Source organism: Sphaerodactylus townsendi, linkage group LG06, assembly GCF_021028975.2.
Source record: "Sphaerodactylus townsendi isolate TG3544 linkage group LG06, MPM_Stown_v2.3, whole genome shotgun sequence".
Classification (NCBI taxonomy): Eukaryota; Metazoa; Chordata; class Lepidosauria; order Squamata; family Sphaerodactylidae; genus Sphaerodactylus; species Sphaerodactylus townsendi.
The window spans coordinates 38,749,787-38,772,633 of NC_059430.1; the positions used below are offsets into that span (position 1 = coordinate 38,749,787).

At 44.0% G+C, this 22,847-nt stretch overlaps 1 protein-coding gene across 3 annotated transcripts in view; it reads right to left on the reverse strand.

Moving 5' to 3' along the window:
* Positions 1-1,651: 1,651 nt before the first annotated feature.
* The window catches only part of TMEM184B (transmembrane protein 184B), a 45,575-nt gene continuing 24,379 nt past the window's right edge, over positions 1,652-22,847 (reverse strand). For 2 of the 3 annotated variants that reach the window (XM_048500242.1, XM_048500243.1), the window contains exons 4-10: positions 19,613-19,703; positions 18,218-18,293; positions 10,698-10,789; positions 9,978-10,147; positions 7,763-7,957; positions 6,858-6,881; positions 1,652-5,943 (exon numbers count right to left, since the gene is read on the reverse strand). In XM_048500242.1, coding sequence (XP_048356199.1) covers positions 5,702-5,943; positions 6,858-6,881; positions 7,763-7,957; positions 9,978-10,147; positions 10,698-10,789; positions 18,218-18,293; positions 19,613-19,703 — 890 coding nt within the window. In that variant the 3' untranslated portion in view covers positions 1,652-5,701. The remainder of the gene's footprint in view (positions 5,944-6,857; positions 6,882-7,762; positions 7,958-9,977; positions 10,148-10,697; positions 10,790-18,217; positions 18,294-19,612; positions 19,704-22,847) is intronic. The other variant, XM_048500244.1, reaches the window with a different exon arrangement.

Below are 22,847 nucleotides of genomic sequence, written 5' to 3' on the forward strand. Positions count from 1 at the left end.
CTGTAGTCACCAGTGGCCAGTTCCAGAAAGTGCAGCGACAGCAGCTACAACTTTCTCTGACCTCAAGCAAGAATCAAGCAGGCTTGTAAGGAAGTGAAAGTGTAGTCTCACCATTTGCCAGCAATCTTCAGAAATATTCATCATCCTTCTAGGGACATGGGGAAGTTTAAACAAAGAGCTTAACGTTATTTCGGAGAGTGTGGGCGTGTGATAACACTATCCCAGAGGGCATAGGACGCTATCTACTGAGGGATGAAGATGGAGGAAAGGTGTCAAATCAAGGGGTGAGCCACACAGGGAGTGGCAATATGGCTAAAGCAGTAGCTGAGACAGCCAGGTCTGCCTACAACCTTTGACCTAGGAGAGAAGCAAGAGGCATCAGGCACTGCAGGCTAAAACATATTTAGGCTGAACAAAGAGACTCAAAAGGAGGGAAGTCAGTGTGATATAGTGGTTGAGTTGGACTAGGTTCTCACTTTGCCATAAAACATGCTGAGTGATTTTGGGACAATGATTCTCTTGTGGCTCTTGGGACAGTGATTCTCTTGTGGGGTGGGGAAGAAACCTCATACACCACCCTAAGCTAGTAAGTTGGAATCAGAGTTCCACCAGGAGCATTCAGATGCACAGTTACTGGTTTTCATGTGGGCTTCAAGGAAATGCCTGGTATACTACCACATCATGTTGGTAACAAGAAAAAGTTCATAGGGTCCTTCTCTAGCCAGACAAGTTCACTTCTAAGCACACAGCGCTGTCACTCAACCTCACCGAACAGAGACGTGCAAAGGTTAAAATTCACAACTTTTGCTTCCTTCATTGTCGTAACTCTGGAAGGCAAGTTGGGTTAAATGCTGATTTCTCAAGGCCCCTCGATTAGTTTCCTGGTCATGCTGAACCAGTGCTCAATCCCCGTTGACATTACTTTGGTATACAGGACATCTAAGCTCCCACCAGTGGTGAAATTGGCCTCATGCCCAAAAGGAAAAGGGGAGGGGGTGAATGTGGGGGTGCAAAGGGAGGAGGAATACCATCTCTAAACTAGGAGTGGGGCAAAGGGGCTTGAATATAATCTTTTTTGATATCGGCACGAAGTCACTCCCTCAAACATCTCGGTCAATTTTCAGCTCACCATATTGATGACCGTGCTGCTTTCTAGTTGAATGCTAAAAGAAGACACCTGTGGCAACCTGGGCCAAGGATGAGAAGAGCATTTTGCCAAAGAAAGGGGATGATCAAAACTGGATGGAGTTGCTTTTGTTTCATTGCGGTTGCTAACTAACAGAACACTAGGCCCTGTCACACGCGCATTTGGTAAATGAGGACAGTGCAAGGTAGCTGGAAATGTGTGTTGCAGAAAGGAAAAATGTTAAAAAGAAAGGCATGAATGACAATCTTAGCAGCGCTGAAACCAAGGACCAAGGGTGGAAGATACATTCTGGCAATTAGGATTACCTGCATTTTTCTATGGCCTTCAGAGTCTGTCCCTTTTGACCACAGTAAAACCTTCACCTTACTTGTGCGCAAAGTCAACATTGACAAACAAAATGGCACATCTGGTCATCAGGTTTCTTCTCTACCAGAGAGTTCTGTCAAAAGCACTTCAGTAGAAACATGGACAAGACCCACAAATTAGCAGCCAGAGACATATCAATTACAATCTATATTATCTCTTTATTTTTATTCGTCATATTTGCTTGTTTCCACAGAGCGGTAGAACATCACAAAAACCAAAACGGAGACGGCGCTCGTCTCTCAGTTCACATCAGTTATTACAGGATAGGTACAAAACTAGGTAACTCTGTCTTATCATACAGGATAATTTCTTTTCAATCATTTATATACAAATAACTAAAGCAACATGGAAAAATAGTAAAAAGCAAATTCCAAGGGATATATATATATATATATATTTTTTACATGGTTAAAAAAAGCAAGGAGAACGGAAGAGGGCTAAGCAAGGAGTAGTCTGTCAGGATTGATGCGGATGCACGGATACGGCTGATTAGCCTTTGAGAACCCCTTCACGGAGTACAGGATGAATTGTCGAAAGCTTTCACAGCCGGAATCACTAAGGTGTTGTGGGTTTTCCAGGGTTGTATGGCTGTGTTCCAGTAGTATTTTCTCCTGACGTTTCACCTGGCAACCCAGCCACAGATGAAGGCGAAATGTCAGGAGAAAACACTACTGGAACATGGCCATACAACCCGGAAAACCCACAACATTCTAGAATACAGGATCTTAGTGGTCTAATGGATCCAGGCTGCTTGAGCCTATCCCTTTCCTTCACCGGGAATCAGCAAAAAGACTACTGGTGCCTTTATAGCTCTACTTCTTTTTTTAAAGCCACTCAGCCAAAGAGTGCATTATGCTTCTAGGTACTACTGGCCCTCGCATTTGCTTTGACATATGTATTCCGACTTCGCACCACTACTAATGGGAAGCTTCAAGAATACTCTGATCCTATTCACAGTATATATTTATAAATAGTATACATTTTTTAAAAAATATATATAAAAATATATAGATATATATAGAACTACTCCCAGTGCTGAAATAACCGCACGACAACAGCATCGACTTCAGCTGCATCTTCCACCCAGCCCCTTACAAAAGCGGGTTCCCTGGGAAGACTTATCACTAATAAATGAAAAAAGGTGTGTGTCGGCGATGGGCACAAAGAACTGGAAAGCGCATGGATATGGTGGGGAGACACAGGCCCATAATAGGTGCGGTAGGTAGAGCACAACCTCCTCCAGAATCACAAACTGAAAAAGGTCAAGCACAGAAGTAAAAAGGTCATTTCAACAAAGGGCTCTTTGAAATCCATCCCCACTTCATGAGGCTGTTGTACGCCCCAAGGGCTGGGCAGAAGTCTTTCTGCTGGCACAAAAAAAAACAATTAATCTTCTTCAGCTGGTGCGGACCTGGCCTAACCCCACCAATGGGGTGTCCTACACTGGCAAAGAAGGTGGGCAGGCACTCCCCCCTTCCTTCTGCAGAAAAGGCACAGCTCAACAGGGCCATGTCTAGTGCTGAAGAAAAAGAGAGGATTATCGGGCAAGTGGGGTTCCTTCAGCTGTAAGGCCTCAAGTTCAAGCCTGATCCCTTAACAGTTTAACAACTGGGTGTTAGTTATTGCAAGACAGTGTGTGGGTTGCACGGACAATTTTTTTTTTTTAAGCAGCAATGTGATTTTCAAAATCAACCCATAAGAATCTACTGCACTGGTCTAAAAGCAAAAACAAAACAAAAAAAGGTGTGTGTGTGATTTCATATGTACAAAAACGTGTTACTTTTAAACCTCTACTTCCTTTCTGAGTTCTAACCCCTCTGGCTGTTTTGAGCAGGAGATATGAATGGAGCTGTTGTACTCCTGCCTCCTATCCAGTTTCTTCTGGAACATACAGAGTGAAGCGTAAACCACAGCAGCAGCAGCAGCAGCACAACCATCCCTCCAGGAAACACAGTCACAAGTCTTGGCAAACCTGCCCAACCCCACACGGTAACACTCTTACCCAACCAGGCGCAACTTGGATGAAGGGTGCTGCTACTGCCGTTGGCCACGACTGCTTGTGTGTATGAGTAAGACAGAGAGAGAGAGACCGGGGGGGGGGGGGGGAATTAAGGCACAGAGAAAAGGAGCAAGAATCATTCCCTGCAAATCCTCATTCCTGGACTCTCCAAAGAAAGGGTTAAACACACCTAAAGAGAACAGGTGCTCAGTGATTACAAGCAGTTGTGGGAACGAGACATTCTAGCCACTTAAACAGAACTAGCATTACTGGCAGTGAACAGGGAAGAGGAATCGAGAGACGTGTGGGGGAAGGACGAGGTCTGATGCTATTCCCCTTTTCTGCGGGCAGTGTTAATACATGCACAATTAACCACAACTACAACACAGAAGCGCAATACGCTGCATTGCTGTATTGCCATTTCCAGCTTTAAATTGTTAATGCACTGAAGTGTCACGTCACTGGCAGGTATTTCAGCTTGTAAAAAGGGAACTTAAAAGTCTGACATAGAGATGTTCAGTAAAGGGTAGATCAGGCCTAACGGGAGACAAGAAATTCTGTAAACAGTTTTCACTATATGGGCCACAGAGAATGCAACAGCACAATAACAGATACACATCAGAAAAAAGATGTTTGTTGTTCTTGGTCAAACTGCCACCCGCCTAGGATGTGAGTGAGGGAAGAGAAAAGGGATGTCCATCTTAGGTGAATATTCAGCACACTCTACGCCAGCGGCACTTATGTAAAACTAAACTATAACAAAAGGATAAAATAGAGATGACAGCAAAAAAGATCAAGGGCCTTTGAAGCAGATGATCTAGAATTTAAATCAGAAGAGTATCCCGCTCCAACAGAGGGCCTGGTGTAATACTAAAATTAAATATGAAGCTGCTTTTGGAAATCTTCCCTCTCAAAAGAGAATACAGAAGGGACTGAAATTAAATTACAGAATCTAAATGTCGACGTATAAAAGCTTTACGACAGATCCAGCTGAGAGAAATCCATGCAGAGAAGCAAATCCACTCCTGCAGATTCTCTCTTCCCGGATCAGTAATGCAACTAAGGGCCAGTCATCCAGTGTGATCCCTCATCCACACTGAAGTTTACAGCTGAGGATACACATTTTTATCCACCTGACATCATGACCGAAATGGCCATACACATCTGTTGTCTGCGACACTCTGTTGAGCAGAACTATCCCTAGACTGTGGCCATTAACTTCTCTCGTCTGCTGTTGACAAGTACTATTTTGCAGAATGCGGTGAGCTCCTCAAGAGAATACGATTTCATCACAAAAACGAGCTGCCACCACAATAAGATGTTTAAGAGCTGCTTATTGTTTCAATCCAGAAATGTCTTCTCTTCCTTCACCCAGTTCTAGTTCCTCTTTTGTGCAGCTGAATATTGTCCCTTCTGAGGAACCCAATGCAGGCCACTGGGGAGGGGTTATGGCTCACTGGCAGAACATCTGCTTGGCCTGTTGAAAGGTCTCAGGTCCAACCCCTTCCATCCACAGCTACAAAATGAGAAGGATCAGAAGTAGACCTTTACCTAAGGCCCTGGAAAACTGCTGCCAATCTGAATAGACAGCATGGTCCTTGAATGGACCAATGCTCTTGTTCAGTATAAGGCAGCTCCAAGTGCAACTAGTCCAGAATATACCTAATGGGATTCTCATCAAGATCGCCAAAGTTAATACTGAGTCAAAAACTGAACATCCAGCGTGGACTCAGACAAGAGTACAGAAGTACATTTTAGTAGTATAGGTGAAAAAAATAATTGACTGCTTCTGTTTTCAGTCAATTTTATTCCACATAGCTAAAGCAAGTGAGTAAAGATGCATTCTGTGTTTGTACACTGCCTGGCTCCTACCCTTGCCCTGAAAAGAATAAAAACAGAAAGACCATTTAAAAGAAAATCTGATCCCTCCTGAAGTTCTGCTCCCTCTGCCTGCATCTGGTGGTTCTAGGGCTCCTTACGTTTTCCTTGAGTGAAATATACTCCAGTTAAACCTTTACAGACAAGACCGAGAAAAAAATGCTCCAAACCACCTGCCTTAGCCAAAATGGTCCACGCTTGCAACTGGCGACAGGAAGAGCCCACACTTGACTTCAGCACCATTTAAAAAGGGATATGACTTGTGTTTCTGGTTCAATAAATAAAGGTCGCAGCATGCTTCATCAAGTTCTTTAGAACTCATCATCTGAGCTCAGCAACAGGGTCTTTTCATTGTCACGGGCACCAGAGTTGCTATGGGAACGAGAGATGACGTGACTGCCGTTACGCCAAGGTGGTCCGTGTTCCAGGGTTGACTGCTGGGTGTACTGCTGGTAGGCAGGGGAGAAATTGTGGATGGCATCCTGCACAATATCGTGAGGGTTCATGGTCTCCTTAAGGCTGCTGGAGATACTCTTCATGGGGGCACAGCGACCTGAAGAGAGAACAGAGCAAGTTGGGACAGGTGGAGCAGCTGGATATCCTCCCAGCTGGATAACTCTGGCAAACCTTACCTGATCGTAGTGCGTTAACGATCACATGAAGAATTAATGCACAACCATCCGGTAATTTTTTGCCAAGGAAAAGTTAAAAGAGTAATGGTAAGGTTAGGAAATATATTCAGGAGAAATGTAGCTTCAGGCAATGATCAGTCCAACTTAAGTATAAGTAAAAATAAATTTTAAAAAAAGTTTAAAAAGTGGTGAAAAGGGGATGAATAGGTGTCCAAAGCAGACCCTCTGAGAATGCTGGCAAAACCAAGTGAAGAGAGAAGCAGCTCAAAAGGAAACTCAGACCTCTGGGTCGGAAAGGGGTACAGGAAGCACAGCAAATTGGTACAGGGTACTCGTCATAAGGTGCAGAGAAGTTCCAGATGCTGCTAAATTTATTCACAACTGGAAATTGTCATGCTTTAAAACACTCCATGTTTAAATACGGTGAAACCTGCCTTCTGGATAACACATTAATTGGTTAATTTTAACAGGTTAAAAAAGGACAATACTATTCAAATAATGTAGCCAGTGGTTTGAGGGTGGAGAGTCATAGAATCCATACACATGCACAGTGGACACATCTCATGTGCAGCTCCAAGTTTTGTTGAAGCTTTCCTCAAAGTAACAGACTCAGCCACAGAGGAAAGTCACTTTTGCCTTTTTTAAAAAACTCAAATGTTTACCTTAATGGCCATCAAAGCTTCTGAGGCACAAAAAAATTCTCCAGAAGCCTCCCCTTGCATTTGTAGTTTTCCCAAAGTAGAGAATGTACGTTTGTTACTGATAATGGTGTACACACACCAAAGAAAAAGTGAAATAAATGCACACAGAGAGAGCGAGTGAGGATGGCACCTACCGTATGGCCCATATGTCGGAACAGCTGCACCAAACACCAGAGCCCAAAGCAGAGGAAAGAGAAAGTGGGGGAGAAAAAAACAAGAGACAGTGAGAGAGAAGAAGGGAGGGTGAGAGAAAAAGACAGGAGAAACAACAGGCTGAAAACTTCTCAAGACTCTCAACCACACCATCAGCACAAAATGCCACTCAACGGCAAACCTGACAACGGAAGCTATATTTTAAAAATTCTTGGAAAAAACACAAGGCCCTCCCTCCCCAGCTTTCCCACCAAACCCCTAAAAGTGGATTTCAGGCTCACCTCATCTCAGAAGTGTGCTGGGCCTACTCCCCATCTCAAGCAAGAGGAAAGACAATCTATAAGTTTGACTACAGCAATGAAGGGACTGGGCTTCACAGTAGTTTTTAAGATGAAGAACAGCAAAATTTCCAGCAAAATAATTGCCTTGCTCTGTAGTCATGAACTTCCTGACCCAGATGAGGTTTCTCTGGCTCCTTTGTCCTGAATATATCTACAAAATATTCTCACGGTCCACCCGTCAGGCCAAGAGAACTGCCCAAGAGCTATATATTCTCTTATCTCACCAGGCTGGACAATCAACATGAAAAGGATTTCTATTCTCCTTGTGACTGTTTTGTACGTGGGAACAAAGGAAGAGTGTGCTCGTGCACACACAGCGAGGAAGCTGCAACAGCGCTCAAAGAGAACTTCACCTTCTCCAACAGAAGACTGTCTCTCAGCTTTATAGTGGGTCCAGCTGAGCCCATGGGAAGGAAAGCCAGATCAGAAGCTGAGCCATAGAAGATAAGAGAGATTGTTCAGCTGCCCACATGGGACGCCCAGAGGAAGAATGAAGCCTCTAGAGTAAATCGTTCCATCTCATTGCGCTGCCCCAGCTTCCCTACCTTGCGCATCAAGACGCTTGTCTGCGTAAACCTTGTGCGTGAAGGCGTGCCGCAGAGCAATGGCTGCAAAGAACATTTCCACACAGATGATGAAATCCTGGTAGCCAGCTGCCACTGTCCCCTCGCCGACAGAGACGTTGGCAGACTGGATCTTAGGGATTGCACCACACTTCTCCAGAATGGCCAGCAACATCCCTGCAGAGAAGAGAACCAGATAGTGAAAGCTGAGAGGGGATGCAGAACAGTCCACAATGCAGCAATTAACAGCTGACTGCAAATGATCCCAAAAACCAGTGCTGAATAATGTTGGTCTGGGACAAAAGGAGATGTACCGGCTGCCCTAAAATTTATGGTAAGACATCCATCTAGTCTCCACATTTTCTGTATTTCCTGCATATCATCCCCCCTCCCCCGCAGACACTACAGCCGTCCTATCAATTTCTTCCGCACCATTTCATCTCCAACATGAAATAACTGATCTCACAGATGCCAGGGATTTGTCACCTCATTTCCCCCTTTCAGCAATTTCAGCAGGGGTAAAATCCCATTTATTTGTTGGTAAGCCGACTCTCACCACATCGCATCCGACCCAACCCGAAAGAAAGTGAAACAACAGCAGCAGTGTCTGATAAAGGGGGCTTTGACTCTCAAAAGTTTATACACTGATATATGGTTGGTCTCTAAAGTGCTACTGGACTCAAATCTAGCTCTTTTACTACAGATCAACATAACTACGCTCTGAAACTAACATGCAACCGTTTGTGTGGCCTCACCCAGTGGCATATCTGCCCAGGGATGGGGGGCACCCTGTCCCCAGGTACCACTAATCTGGTCACATGACCAGCAAGACGGTTTCCTGCTGCCTCGTCATCTTGGACCATCCTCAGTCCTGCCCATGTCGGCATTGATGTGGGTGGGGCCAAGGAAGACCAAAGACACTGTCCCCCAAGCCTCGCATCCCCCTTCTGGCTCTCAGCCAGCAGTCCCTTCTACCCTCCCCTCTGAGGAGAGCAGAAGCAACTGAAAGGCTCAGTTCTCATCTCCTTTGCTTTTATAAGCATGGAGGTGAGGCCGGGGGGGGGGGCCTTGGGGGACACCACCCCCAGGTGTAGCGGGGGGGGGGCTCAGAGAACAGCTGTCTCCGGGCACCATCTCCTCCCCCCCATACACCTCTGTCCTCACCCCTCTGTGGCTGGGCTCTCACATTTGAGAAATTTGGGTATATTATTGAAGGAACAGAACAGAGCAACATATGTGACTTTTCATGGCACACATCAAACAAAACAGAATTTACAACATAGTATAACTGGACAAAGAAGTTTTCAATTTCTGCCTGAATTTACATCCCACAACTGATGCTCATTTCTGTCTGAATTTACATCCCAGAACAACTGCGCTGGTTTCTTGCCAGTATATGCAAAGGGAAAAAGTTGTGACCAGGAAGCTAATTATTCCTAAGTTGCATCATATGGCAAAGGCAGCAAAGGCATTTTCTTACTTTCCCATGGCTTTTATGGGGGTATGACCAATACAGCACCTGGATGCTCACCTGAACTGGATGCTCACAGTGGACTACTAACCCAACAAGGATGCTGTAGTCACAGACAACATTTCCCAAAACTGCAAAAGTAATTTTATTTGGAGCCCTTCTTATTTTGCTTCTCTCCTCAACGGGGACTTAAACAGTTTACAGAAAAGACCAATACCAGCAAGTACAGCTATGCCCTGCTCTTCCAGGTGCATTGATAGCAAGCTATGTCTGTGGATACTGCAGTACCAAGATGGAGGAAGTGAATGAAAACAAAACTTAAGGTTCCAAATGCCTCAGCATTTCCCATTATCTGATGTGCTGGGAGGTACAAGGAGTGAAGTAAACATTTGATTGTAATTCTTAATAAAAAATGCTGTAGGATCTCAGACTTGTCATATCATTACCAAAAAACACCCCCTCTCCTATTGCCTGATTGAACAAGTTATCTTTTTAGAGCCCAGTGGGGTTGGTAGCAGGGTCAAGAGCAGAAATGGATACTGAGGAAGGAAGTAAATAGAAATGACTTCAGAAAACGGATCTTAAGCCGAGGATAGGTGACGACCCCCTCCCCCCTAATATTTCTGTGTCTGCTAGATATGCCTCATCAGGTCTGAATGGTCTTCAAGGCCACCCCAGTCACACACCTGCATCCTGTTTGTGGAGGGTATGAGCTAAAAGTCTCACCTTGCCAGAAGGACAGGAAAATGACAGACTTGACCATGAAGAATTTGAGGACAGGACTATAGGGACTGAGTAGTTCACGTGTGGCGAAATAGAAGAGGAACAGGGCGTAGAGTGCCAGGCTGACGGAAATATTGTAAATGATTGTCACGTACAGATACCCACTTCTGACACTGTAAGAAAAGAAAACACGAATGAACTCTCAGATACTTTTGTGCTTTTTCCTCCCACAAGCAGTGTTAAAGAATTTCTCTCAACCTGAATCCTACCAACCAATTCCATAGTTCAACAGGGACCCAAAAGACACAGGGAGAGATCATCATACTATGAGTACAGCCAGTAGCAGCCCCCATTCACAATACATTTTGCACCCATTCAAGACCACCTTCTGAGAACATGGTAGCTGTGAGGAAAGCATACCCATGTAAATATACAACCTGTGCGAAAACATACACAGACTTCTCTAGAACTTTGCCCGTGGCTACCGTGTGTCTAAAAAATTGCGCTAATCAGCTTTTATTTCTGTTTCATCCTACCAACCCACCAGGAATTGGTACAATTTACAATATTTCCTGAGTTCATCCTCACAATGACACACACCCTCATCTAAGAAAAGTTAACCAAGATTGGGCCCTAATCTCAAACAATTCGACTGCATCACATCTTATTGCAACTGGCCCTATCGCTTAGTCCAAGACAGAAGTTTCTATGAAAAAGACTTACTCAAAATCACCATCCTGGTACTTCCCAAAAGCCTGAAGGATAACCGTACTAATAGCCATGAGGGGCTTCACCACACAAAACTGAAGAGTAGCCTGGAAGAGACAGAAAAAGGGAGATGTGATGAGTACAAAAAGAACTGAGCATATCTTCCCTCCTTTTTGCCTTGACTTGTGTGCTCCAGGGTAGTCTGACTGCCTCAAATTTCAAAGCTAAGCAAGGCTGGCCCTGGTTAGTACTTGGATGGGAGATCACCAAGGGTGTCTAGCATTGCTATGCAGAGGCAGGCTGTGGCAAACCACCTCTGTCTCTTGCTATAAGTTGGCTGCGATTTGAAGGTGCTCTCTACCCTCCTCTACTCTCAGGTTTTGATCTCTAGTCAGCTCAAACCACCTGAGAACTATGACTAGCATTTCTGTTCAAACAGACTGACAATTTGTTCATGGGTTAGATGAATTTGGATGACATTGGAGAGATGAGACAGGGTAAAAGTATGTAAAAACATGGCTTCTGTTCTGTCTGAAGAATATGTACTGAAGGGTCTGCTCACAGCTCTTTCTGAAGTTGGGCAGAACAGAGAAAAAGGCAAGGCAGCAATATGTTCCACTTCAATTTTTAATATATATATGCCAGCCACAGACGCAGGCGAAACGTCAGGAGAGAATGCTGCTAGAACACAGCCATACAGCCCGGAAACCACACAGCACCCAAGTGATTCCGGCCGTGAAAGCCTTCGACAATACATATATAATATATATATATATTTTATGTTTGGATGGGAGGCCGCCAAGGAATATCAGAGCTATGACATGGAGGCAGGCAATGTTCAACCATCTCTGAACATCTCTGGCTTGAAAATCGCACCAGAGGTCGCCGTAAGTTAGATGTGATTTGATGACAAAAACATGTGTAAGCATATATATATATATATGCTTATATATACGGCGACCTCTGGTGCGATTTTCAAGCCAGAGATGTTTAGAGATGGTTGACCATTGACTGCCTCCATGTCACAGCTCTGATATTCCTTGGCGGCCTCCCATCCAAACACTAGCCCAAGGTCTGGCCCAAGGTCACCCAGCAAGCTTCCATAGTGCAAGCGGGGATTTGAACCTGGGTTTCTTGGCACCTTAATAACGACGCCACACTGGCTGTCACACACAAGATCATTGGGGGGGGGGGAAGTATTTAGCTGATCTAGTGCAGACCCACGTTAACAGAACATCAAAAAATGATGACCAAGTTTCTTTGAAAAATTCACAATGTTGCTTACAATCACAGAGATGGAGCTAGTCAGCCACTGAAACTGGATTCTACATCACAGTTATTATTTCAAAAGTAGAAGACTCTGGTTAAGGCATTTTTGTTAAAAAATCTTTTTGTAGCAGTTTGCACTGGCACAATGCTTCTGCTGGTTTATACTAATCAAACTGTGTTGTTACCTGCCTTGGGTCGCAAAAGGCTGGAAGAAAGGAGGAACTGAAAATATTTTTAAAATATAATATTCAAATATACAGGAGATCAAACAAAAGGGTATATAACCCATCACAGTAATAACCTTTCCTCCAAAGGATTTAAGTTTTATGCAGTTTTAGAAGACATGGATAAGGCAGGCTTTTGGTTGAGATTATTTCCTGTATATATCATTTCCATTCTTTCTCAAAGGACAGGACATCAGATTCAAGAAGAACAAGAGCTTCCAATAGCCTTCTTTCACATTCATACAAAGTGAAAAAGTGGGACCTTTAATGGAACCTTTGTGCTAAGATATTTCCCCCACTTTTAGCTAAAGCTATCGCTGTAATTGTCTTCCAAAGATAATTCAGATGATAAACCCAACATAACACATTCCCCAATAACATATTATAGTAAATTATAGCTTTAAAAATGACTTTTTGCTGATAAATCCCTAATCTAACACTTTGCAAAACCAATGCTTCTCAGCTGAGGATACTAAAGCCATTGAGGCACACATTTATCCTCATTTATATACTCTACATTTTCACTGTCAGTCCTCAATATCACATGATGGATAATAATACTGTATTTGGAAACTCTGGAAATACCAAACAACAACAACAACATGACTTCTTTTGAAGATGATTTCCTGTCAATGAAGCAGAAATGTAGGCCTGTGAAACCAGAATGACTTGCAGATGCACAATCTGTATTATACACAACTCACTAACTGGCAAGAGCTAGAGGCTGCCATATAGTGAGTCAAAAAGTCAACATTTATTTATGCCACTGTTGTGGGTATTCAAGCTAGGATACATCTAGCTATTTCCCTTCCTGTCTAGAACAGGAGGCTACCATAGTGAGTCAAAAAGTCAACTTCTTTATTTATGCCACTGTTGTGCATATTCAAGCTGGGAGACATCTAGCTATTTCCCTTCCTATTTAGAACAGAAAACAAGGCACATTCCAAATAATAACCAGATTGTTACCCAGCACAAGCATATCATTTTTGCATACAACAGTTGACATACAACTGAAAAGAAAAAGCTGGAATGCCACAGAAATTAAATTTGGGGCACTTTCTTCATCCAAATATACCACTCCAAATACAGAATGTCAGGGGTCTGGATAAAGAACTGATAGGAGGAACCGGGGTGGGGGATTCCAATTCTACACTTGAAGGTATGAACTTTCCTATAACTTACTTTTATGCCAGAACCCAGAACTTCAAACTGCAGGGGACTATGGTCTCCTTAGTCCATTCTCACTACAGCAGTGGTTCTCAACCTTCCTAACACTGCGACCCTTTAATACAGTTCCTCATGTTGTGGTGACCCACAACCCTAACATTTATCCATTTTACAGATGGAGAACACTGATGCAGAGAGTCTTAGGCGACCCCCAAAGGGGTCCCGACCCCCAGGTTGAGAACCACTGCACTACAGCAAGGTAAGACATCCTTCATGCGGAGCCTTTACTATAGCACTGGGAAAAGTTCCACACTGCTACATAATTATGCATCTACTACATCTACATCTCTCTTAGACACTGCCAAGTTGAATTCACAGTAGGACCATTCCAGTTCACAATAATCACATTTACACGAAGCTCTCACCAGATTTGACCACTTTCACTGCAGGAGTCTAACTAACCCTCTCTCCACCTTCCTAATCAACCTGCCTCAAACCAGAACTGTCCACACCTGTCTGTCCACACTGCAGCAAACAAGTTCAGATCTTCACTACGATTGTTCCAAGCACCATATTCATTTTTATTCAGTCTTGGGAAGTTTTTAGGCAGGTGGCTTTTGCCTTTTTGCCCCATAGCTACCCATCTAGACAGCAAGTACTGTTGAATGTATCTGAATTGTGGCTGTTTTTATCAAAAGCAGAACTATATTCACTGTGAGAGTAAACTTTCTTAAAACATTTTAAAAAGGGGAACTGCTGTTCCTTGCTTCAGAAGCCAGTACAGGAGAACTGGCTACTCTACTGAAAATTAACCCAACAGGTAGAGAAGACCTTTCATTAGCTGCAGAACATGAAAACGGGGGGGGGGGGGGAATACTCACAGAAGAATTTCCTGATTTTCATTTCTAAGATGTTGGAAGGAACAATAACAGCTGACGGTGGCCTTGGAAAGACCAGGTTGGAAGAATGTTTTAGGAATGGAGTTAATTGTCTTAGTGTACAGAATAGGTTAGGTCACCGAGTGGTCCAAACTCCTTCTCCATATACAGGATGCTGCTTTTATCCCACATCTGTAGGCAAAATATGAACTAGGCATCATGTTCAGAGAGGGAATAAAAGGGATGCAGCAGCCATCTCTTTTCTGGTAGGTACTCAAGCAGTAGGAGCTAGTTTACAGTTATACAAATGAGATGAGAAAGCGGGTGTTGTGTGTGTGGAAGATTGGGAGAGAGAAAGATTCCTTGTGATAAGATGCTCTTGGATGGTGGTCATAAGACTTCAACGAGATTAAAAATCCCAGCACAAGCCAGCTGGTGAGTCATGGCCAAGATGCGTGCTAGAAAAGGTCAAGCTAATTGTTAAGCTATGCCTTTGAGCTTCCTCTTCTCCATTTTGGAAATCATTTAATCATTTTTTCCCCTCCTTTTTGCAACACAGCCCCACAAAGCTTCTATTTTTAGACGCTTCCTGGTGAAGAAAGCATTGAGACACACAGGAACAGCCAGTGGGTGCAGGTGACCTTGACAGATAGCGGCTCTGTCACCGGACATAAATCTGGGGAAAGACCGACTTGCATTATGTTCAAGCTGTCTCCTTGTCTCAGAATGGCACGTTTGCCTAAGGCAAACAGAGTGCCAAGAGCAAGCAGTTTTTACAGGGAGGAAAGGAAGGGGGAGAGAAAGTTCTCAGAACCTGTCAAACCTGTTGTTTCAACAACTGCTTCCAGAGAAGCCCTTTCCTAAGCGGATTAGCAAATCCAGACACACACTTCTTTGTGGCTACCTCCGTGGTGGCTAGAAGAGCCGGTCTTCTGGTTTGTAAACCGAGGCAAAGATTACCGAAACTGCTGCACTCAACTCCTCTGCCTTCTCAAACACACTTGGCTCTGTGGCGCAGCAAGCTGATGGTGTTCTACAGTAAAGATCCCCCTGCAGTATGAAGCGTCACTAAACAGTTATTCACCATACGCCCCTGGTTGAGTGCCAGAAAATCTGACCAAATCTGAGACAAGCCTCTGCAGAGCAACAAAAACCAAAATATGAAACAAGTCATTCGGATAGGTGTTTGTTGTTTTGCATGGACTTCCTCTTGAAATGATGTGATGCACTGAATGGTTGTTAACAATGAAAACAGAAGTTCAACACAAAAATCGTTAAGACTTAGGGACCTGCAAGTTCATTTTTCAATCATCCTGTTGTGTTCGTACTCACTGGCAAGTACAGTGAAAGCCAGGATGAGTTCATTCCCAGCAATATTGCCTGCAGGTTTTTCTTCATTATCCCCACGTGTAACAAGGCTTCGGATTTTAATTCTTTAAGAAAGTACACTGAAAATTCAATGAAAGGGTTGAAAAAGTCTCTCTTAGGAGCCAACTATTCTTAGGGGCCAGAAACACACTCAGATGTCATGAGAAATAGACGGTCCTTCTGAAAGGAAGGAAATAGATCAAGCAGTGATTGCTCGAGAGCAGACAAGCCTCCTCTGTTCCTAATGGCACCACCGCCACTTTGGGAAGTGAACAGGTCATTAGTTTTTACGACTCAACCCTATAGACAGATTTTACCAAGAATAATGTTCTCAGCTCTTTGTGTAGACCTGACTGCATAATTTATTCGGTTTAATAACAGGGAGAGACTACCTCTGAGTGTGGTTCTTCCTGGGATGTTTTCTTGGGCAAGCCCTCGCCACAAGGATCTCTTGGCTTGCCCTTTTTGACGGGCATGTGACATTTTAATGACATATACGAACCCGGAACTCGATGCCCTTCATGCAATACAAACATGCTGGACACGGGCGAGTCAGAAATCTGCATATCTTGATACAAACTTGAAAAAGAAGCTAACTGCTCAACATCTACATGGATTAAAAATAGGAGTAGCAGCCTCAGTGCCCCATATCTCCAACCACGCTTTCACACAGACAATCAGGTTATACATCATTCTCTTACATAAGGTGTACCATAAATCCTCTCATTCTCAAATCTACTTAAACTGAACAATGTTCACTGCCTTTCTGTAACCTGACCACCGAGTGTGTCCCATCATGCCTTCCCTTTTCAATCCTTTCCCTGAGTCTCTTCATTTGTGTTTTGGTAATTATTCACACCAGCTTTTTACTCAGTACCATCCCTCCATAGCACCATTTCATGCTTGTTTATTAAAATAAGGTATTTCAGTATGGGCAAGGCTGAACATTTTAACCAAAGAACGTGGGTGAAAATATGCTGTTTGGGTGCACATGGACATTCTTCCACACTGTATTGCAAAATAAACAAATGAAGGTAAGCATATGAGAGACAGTCTGGTACAGTGGTAAATATGCGAGTAACCGAAGAGTTCTGGTTTCAAATCCCCACTCAGCTGTGAAATTCACTGGATGATGCTGGCCTAGTCACATCCTCTCAGCCTACCACACAAGGTTGTTGTGAGGATAAAATGGGGGAGCTCCTTGGTAGAAGGGCATGATCTCCAGGTACTGTTGACCTTTTAAAGGGAGGCTATCAGAAAGCCTTTCAGAAACATACAAGACAATGGGATTCAGTAAAGGCGTAAGTTTTCTTTCTTTAAAACACCTGCTCTTAGACTAAGGTCTTTAACAATAAAACTTCAATAAGACCCATATGTAAAAACACCTCCATTTGACTCTTCTCTGCAGCTTCAAAAAAAGAGAAAAGTACATTGAGGCTCAGAGTCCTCTAAGAGGAACTGAACCGCTTGATCTAATATTGGTCAAGAAAACATGGACTATTTATTAAAACATGGCACAACCCATTTTTGCCTAAGTTGAGACACATATGGATGTTGCAAAAGGATATGTACCAAGGAGTCCACTGACTGAACGGGGCTGGGATACAGCCGGTCTGAAAAAGGGGCAATGGCCGAGCAATACTTTTTACATAAATACCCCCAAACTTGCAAAATGTCAGGGTAATCAAGAGAGAACATGGAATGAGGTGAAAACAGAACAAGTTTATCATGGAAGAAAAGAAGAAAAGATCATGTGAAAATTAATTGTGTGAACACACCCTAAGAGAAATCATTTTACACTCCAAGTTGAACTTATACGACAGTAGAGACAGTAATATGGGCAGAAACTAAGCTTTCCTTATGCTGACATTATGGGTTCTAGCCCTATTGTGGTTTCTGCATTAACACTCTCCACATATTTTACAAAATGAAACAGTACAGATTCCTCTTATTGCAGAGCAGGGCCATGGCTGAAAAGTGAAGCTGAAGGTTACATAAGCAGAACAAGTTGAGATTGTGCTTCACAATTTCCTGTTGTATAGATCAAAAATATTTCCTCAAGGCTACACTGCTGGGTGTAATTAGAAAGCGGTCTTCCATTTCTGATGTTTTAAAATAGTAGTAACGTTTTCAGAGGTAAGAGCAGTATGCATGATTTAATACCTGAGTAAAATTTAAGCTGAAATTTCTAGCTGACAAAGAAAACGGCCTACTTCCCAGGCATACACTCTTGCAGTGGGAGAAATGTAATTACCACTTTTATTGAATAAGATCTGGGCTGAGCTTTTGTCGATCACATGTTTCAGGTGGGCATGGCCAGAGGTATGAGGCAAAAGGTTTCTGACCTGTGGCTTGCTCCCTGTGGCCCTGAGTGAACTAAGCCAGCCAATCCAGAACTCAGCCCACTGTACTGTTTATTCATTTAAATGGCTTTTTTTTGGGGGGGGGGGATCCCCATGAGGGAAAAGGAGAAGAGTAAAAATCTTAATAAAATATAAAAGTATTGTTTCAGCTGCTGCCGCCAAACTAGCCTAAAGAAGTCTGGTTAGATCCTGGTTTCAAAAGGTCCCATGAGGAGAATTATCCCCACAACTGGCTAGCTCACACATCAAATTCTCTTAGTCAATACCTGTTTGCAGAATCTCAGGAATCCAATGGAGTACGTTTTCCCCCATAAACAACAAGTTCCGTACATACAACTGGACCTAAAGGCGACACAACAGGACAGCCTATCAAAAAAGTTAAGGCAGTTTACAATGAATTAACAGTGCTATTATATTCCTTTTTGCTTTTGTTGAAAGGGGTTTTAAAATCCAGGTAACAAACAAATTAAAAAACCAAATGAAAATAGGCACATGTTTTAGACTTCCCCCTTTCCACAAAACTTTTTTTTCCCCAGGCCTCCAGCATTACTGTCTAAGCCATTTCCACTGTTTTTAAGGGCAATGCTCACCACTCATTTTAACAGAGCGGACAGCACTCTCAAATTCTACTAGAGTGACTTGACCAGAAGAAATGATCTCTCTGTTTCTGATGCACCATACAACACATGAAGTGCTTGGTGTACAGAAATAACAATGCTGGTTAATATGAAAGTACAGAATCAATGCCAAATGGCAAAGACAAAACTCCATCCACTAAATGGAGGTGGTGAGATAGCTGAGAGAACAGCAAAATGGCTGCAGGTACAATTCATGTGCAATTAACGTAATGGTCTGAACCACTCTGCAGCAATTAGTAGTAAGCACAAAAGAGGGCTCAGGCCATGTTGCTTCACTGTCGAGTTTCCAATGACACAGGCAGGACTGCAGCCCCTCACCAGGGATGAGAAGGGGACACAGGACTTATCTACAGCTCCAGAGGTAAGGTTTGTGGTCAGTGAAGCTTCAGAGCCAAGATTCCTCAGGGCGACAGAAGTGGGTAGTGAGCTGGCCATGCTGTGGCTTCTTGGCAGGCCAGAAACCAGACCCATGCCTCCACAGCCCAACAGCGGACTCAAGGAGTCAGGTCATAGAAAAAGGCAGAGCAAAGCTGGCCACAAGGAGGGACAGATCACTTCCAATACTTTCCCAGGGATGGGAGACAGCACCCAAAACTGTCTGGTCCCCCCCACAAACCAGTGGGAGAGACTTGCACTGATTGGAAAGAGGTATTTTAGCTCCTCCAGCCCAGCACCAAGAAAGATAGTCAGGATTACTCCTCCTTCCACAAAGCTAGCTCAGAGAGAAGGGTAGGAGAGGGAAGGGAGTGTCTGATGGGAATAAGTGTGGACGGAGTGAAAATTCAACCCCCTTCTTGTCCCAACCTGAGGCCTCTGTAGGGGTGGAAGGTGAACTCCATGTGCCTCCAAAGAGGGAGGATGTGCAATACCATTGCTCAATGACCCACCAGCCATATATTGTTGTATGGCCTTTTGCTTGCACTGGCTTTCCTCCTCATACTGTGATACATGCTTCCTTGTGTACTCACTTCCACCAAGGGAGGAAAGACAGACATGTTACATAAGACAGCACTGCATACTCACTCAATAGGTTTCCCCCGAATCTCTGACATGATAGAACTCTCCCCTCCAAGGTACTCATAGCAGAGACTAAGGAAGTTGTAGATTACAAAAGCTGCAAAAACAGAGAAAACCAGAAGAATCGCTCAATACACTGACAGCATTACAAAGGATATAACTGGTCTAGACTGCATGGAGGAGAATCTGTAGCTTGGGTGCTGTGGGTTTTCCGGGCTGTATAGCTGTGTTACAGTAGCATTTTCTCCTGACGTTTCGCCTGCATCTGTGGCTGGCATCTTCAGAGGATCTGAAGCCTTTGACAATACAATCTCTAGCTTGTTCCACGTCTAAACTAGACAAGGCTTATCTAAAAGAGTCATACCTTGCCTTTCAGCCAGGACCCAGCTCCCAATTCGTATTATTCAACAGTTGCCACAGGCAAGGACATAGGTAAGGGGGGGGTTTCTCGGGTTCAAACCCAACCCCCCCCAATTCATGTCCGAAGCTCTGCCCACCCATTTGTGGGTTTTTAAAACATTTTTAGTGTTTTTCAGTTTTTGGCCTTCAGGGGGCGCATTGTTTAGGCTAGCAGCACCAAACCTTCAGGGATTGTTTGGGGGACTCTCCTGATGATACTACCCAGGTTTGGTGAGGTTTGGTTCAGGGGGTCCAAAGTTATGGACTCCCAAAGGGGGTGCCCCTATCCTCCATTGTTTCCAATGGGAGCTAATAGAAGATGGGGGCTACATCTTTGAGGGGCCATAATTTTGGACACCCTGAACCAAACTTCACAAAACCTGGGTGGTATCATCAGGAGAATCTCTTACTGATACCACCCAGGTTTTGTGAAATTTGGTCCAGGGGGTCCAAAGCTATGGACTCCCAAAGGGAGTTCCCCCATCCCCCATTGTTTCCAATGGGAGCTATTGGAGATGGGGCTACACCTTTGAGGGTCCATAACTTTGGACCTCCTGAACCAAACTTCACCAAACCTGGGTGGTATCATTAGGAGAGTCTCCTAAAGATACCCTAAAAGTTTGGTGCTGCTAGCTTAACAATTGCACCCCTGACAGCAGGCACCCCCCAAATTTCCCCAGATTCTCCTTTTAAATCCACCCCCTTCGGCATGGATTTAAAGGGAGAATCTGAGGTCCTCAGTTTAGAAGAAGAGTTTGGATTTATATCCTCCCTTTCTCTCCTGTAGGAGACTCAAAGGAGCTTACAATCTCCTTCCCCCCTCACAACAAACACCCTGTGAGGTGGGTGGGGCTGAGAGAGCTCCAAAAAGCTGTGACTAGCTCAAGGTCACCCAGCTGGCGTGTGTTGGAGTGCACAGGCTAATCTGAATTCCCCAGATAAGCCTCCACAGCTCAAGTGGCAGAGCAGGGAATCAAAGCCGGTTCCTCCAGATTAGAATGCACCTGCTCTTAACCACTACGCCACATTGAAAGTGATCCTGTTTCACAGTGGGTGATAATCCACCCCAAAACAGCATCACTTTTAATGTTGTTGTTAAAAGGAGAATTTGGGCTCTCTAGTTTAAACACCATTGAAAGTGATGCTGTTTGGGGGTGGATTCCAGCATCACAGCGGCTGCCGGGGGAAGCGGGGCGCAAAACTCAGATTTTGCACCGGCTCCATTTTCCCTCTATGCCTCTGACCAAAGGGGAGGGCAGAAGGAACTGCCAGCTGCCGGCTGGGAGCCCAGCTGGTGGGGGGCAGGGGAGGGCAGGGCGGGGGAGTCTACCGTCCCCAGCCTTGGAGAGCTGCTTTATAAGCGCTAGGCCGGGGGTGGGGCTTGGGGAGGTGTGGCAATGCCCTAGGGGTGGGTGGGGGTATGGCCCACCCGAACCCCCCCATAAAAAATCTATACCTACGTCCCTGGCCACAGGGGAGGTGAGAGGGCGCTGGTGCTTGTATGTTTTCCCACTGTGCAAATTGCAACTCTGTATGTAGGGAAGAGGAAGTTTTGAACTTAGGGAAATGGTGGCAGGAAGGAGGGGAATCAACCCTCCCCTCCTTCCATGCCATGGTCCCAAATCACGGCCAAAATTCATGGCTGCCACCCCAATTAAAAACACTGTAGTGAGCCATTCATGGATCTCCCACTTTTCAAATTGGTCCCCACTTCCAAAGAATCATACAACTTTCCACTGGTTGAATAGGTGCTGCCAATGCCTTGTGAAGTCACTATGGGCAGCTGCAGCGACATGAATGGTTGTGGAAAACTTTCAAGGTGAAATTCATCTACCCCACTGGCCTAAGAGGTCAGAGAAATACACAGATTTTAAAAAACACCATTTCTTGGGATGCAAAAATATTCCATCTTCAAATAAGGACACTAGAAATGAAAGGAAGTCAATAGGTAACTATCTCAGCTAACCCTAAAGATGCTCCACTGGAAATCTATCAATGCCATCCTTAGAACACTTTCCTGGAAGTACGCTCCACTGAACAGACTACAGTAAGATTCTGAGTGGACATGCTTAGGATCGCACCCCTAAGTAGGTTATTTTCAGCACATGCTAGATTCTCCAGACTATGATCTCACTGCATATAGTGAATTTCTGGATGTATTCTTCTCCAAAAGACCAGTAAGAGTTAGCATTCTATACATTCAGATGTAAGTTCCATTCAGCTAAGTATGATGTGCTTCTCAGTAATCATACACAGAATTAGTCTGCATACAGTTCATTTCCCATCAACCTTGTCTCACCAAACTTTTATCAAAACAGTTAAGCCACTCCACCACAAAATACTCCCAGCAGAAACCATGATTTGTTCAAAATTCTTCTGCATCTCAATTTAGACGCCATTTCCAGAAACAACAGTGCTCCCTAGTGTCATTCTAGAACACTTATAATGTACCACAGCAGACAGGGAAATGCCCTTTTTAAAAAAAAATTAGTCACGTAACTTCCTTGCACTTTTTCTGCTTACTCTGAAGATCTCTTGTCTAGATACTAGCCAAGTACCAAAGTGTTACACTTGACATGAACCCTCTTCACAGTATGACCTACTGGCTCTAAGTCCGATTTTTTTCAAAAAGGAAGGATATCCCGGCACTTGCAATTTTTGTTGTGACTGGGCTTCACCCACAGCAGTACACTATGCTAGCTGCAAGTGGGTGAGTTTCTAACAGGTATGTGAAATTTGGATTCAGAAATATCTAGAATTCACCAAACCATTTCATACTCCAAACCCAAATGTTACAACTCCAAATATTTGGAATAATTCCCAACATTCAAGTGGCATCGGT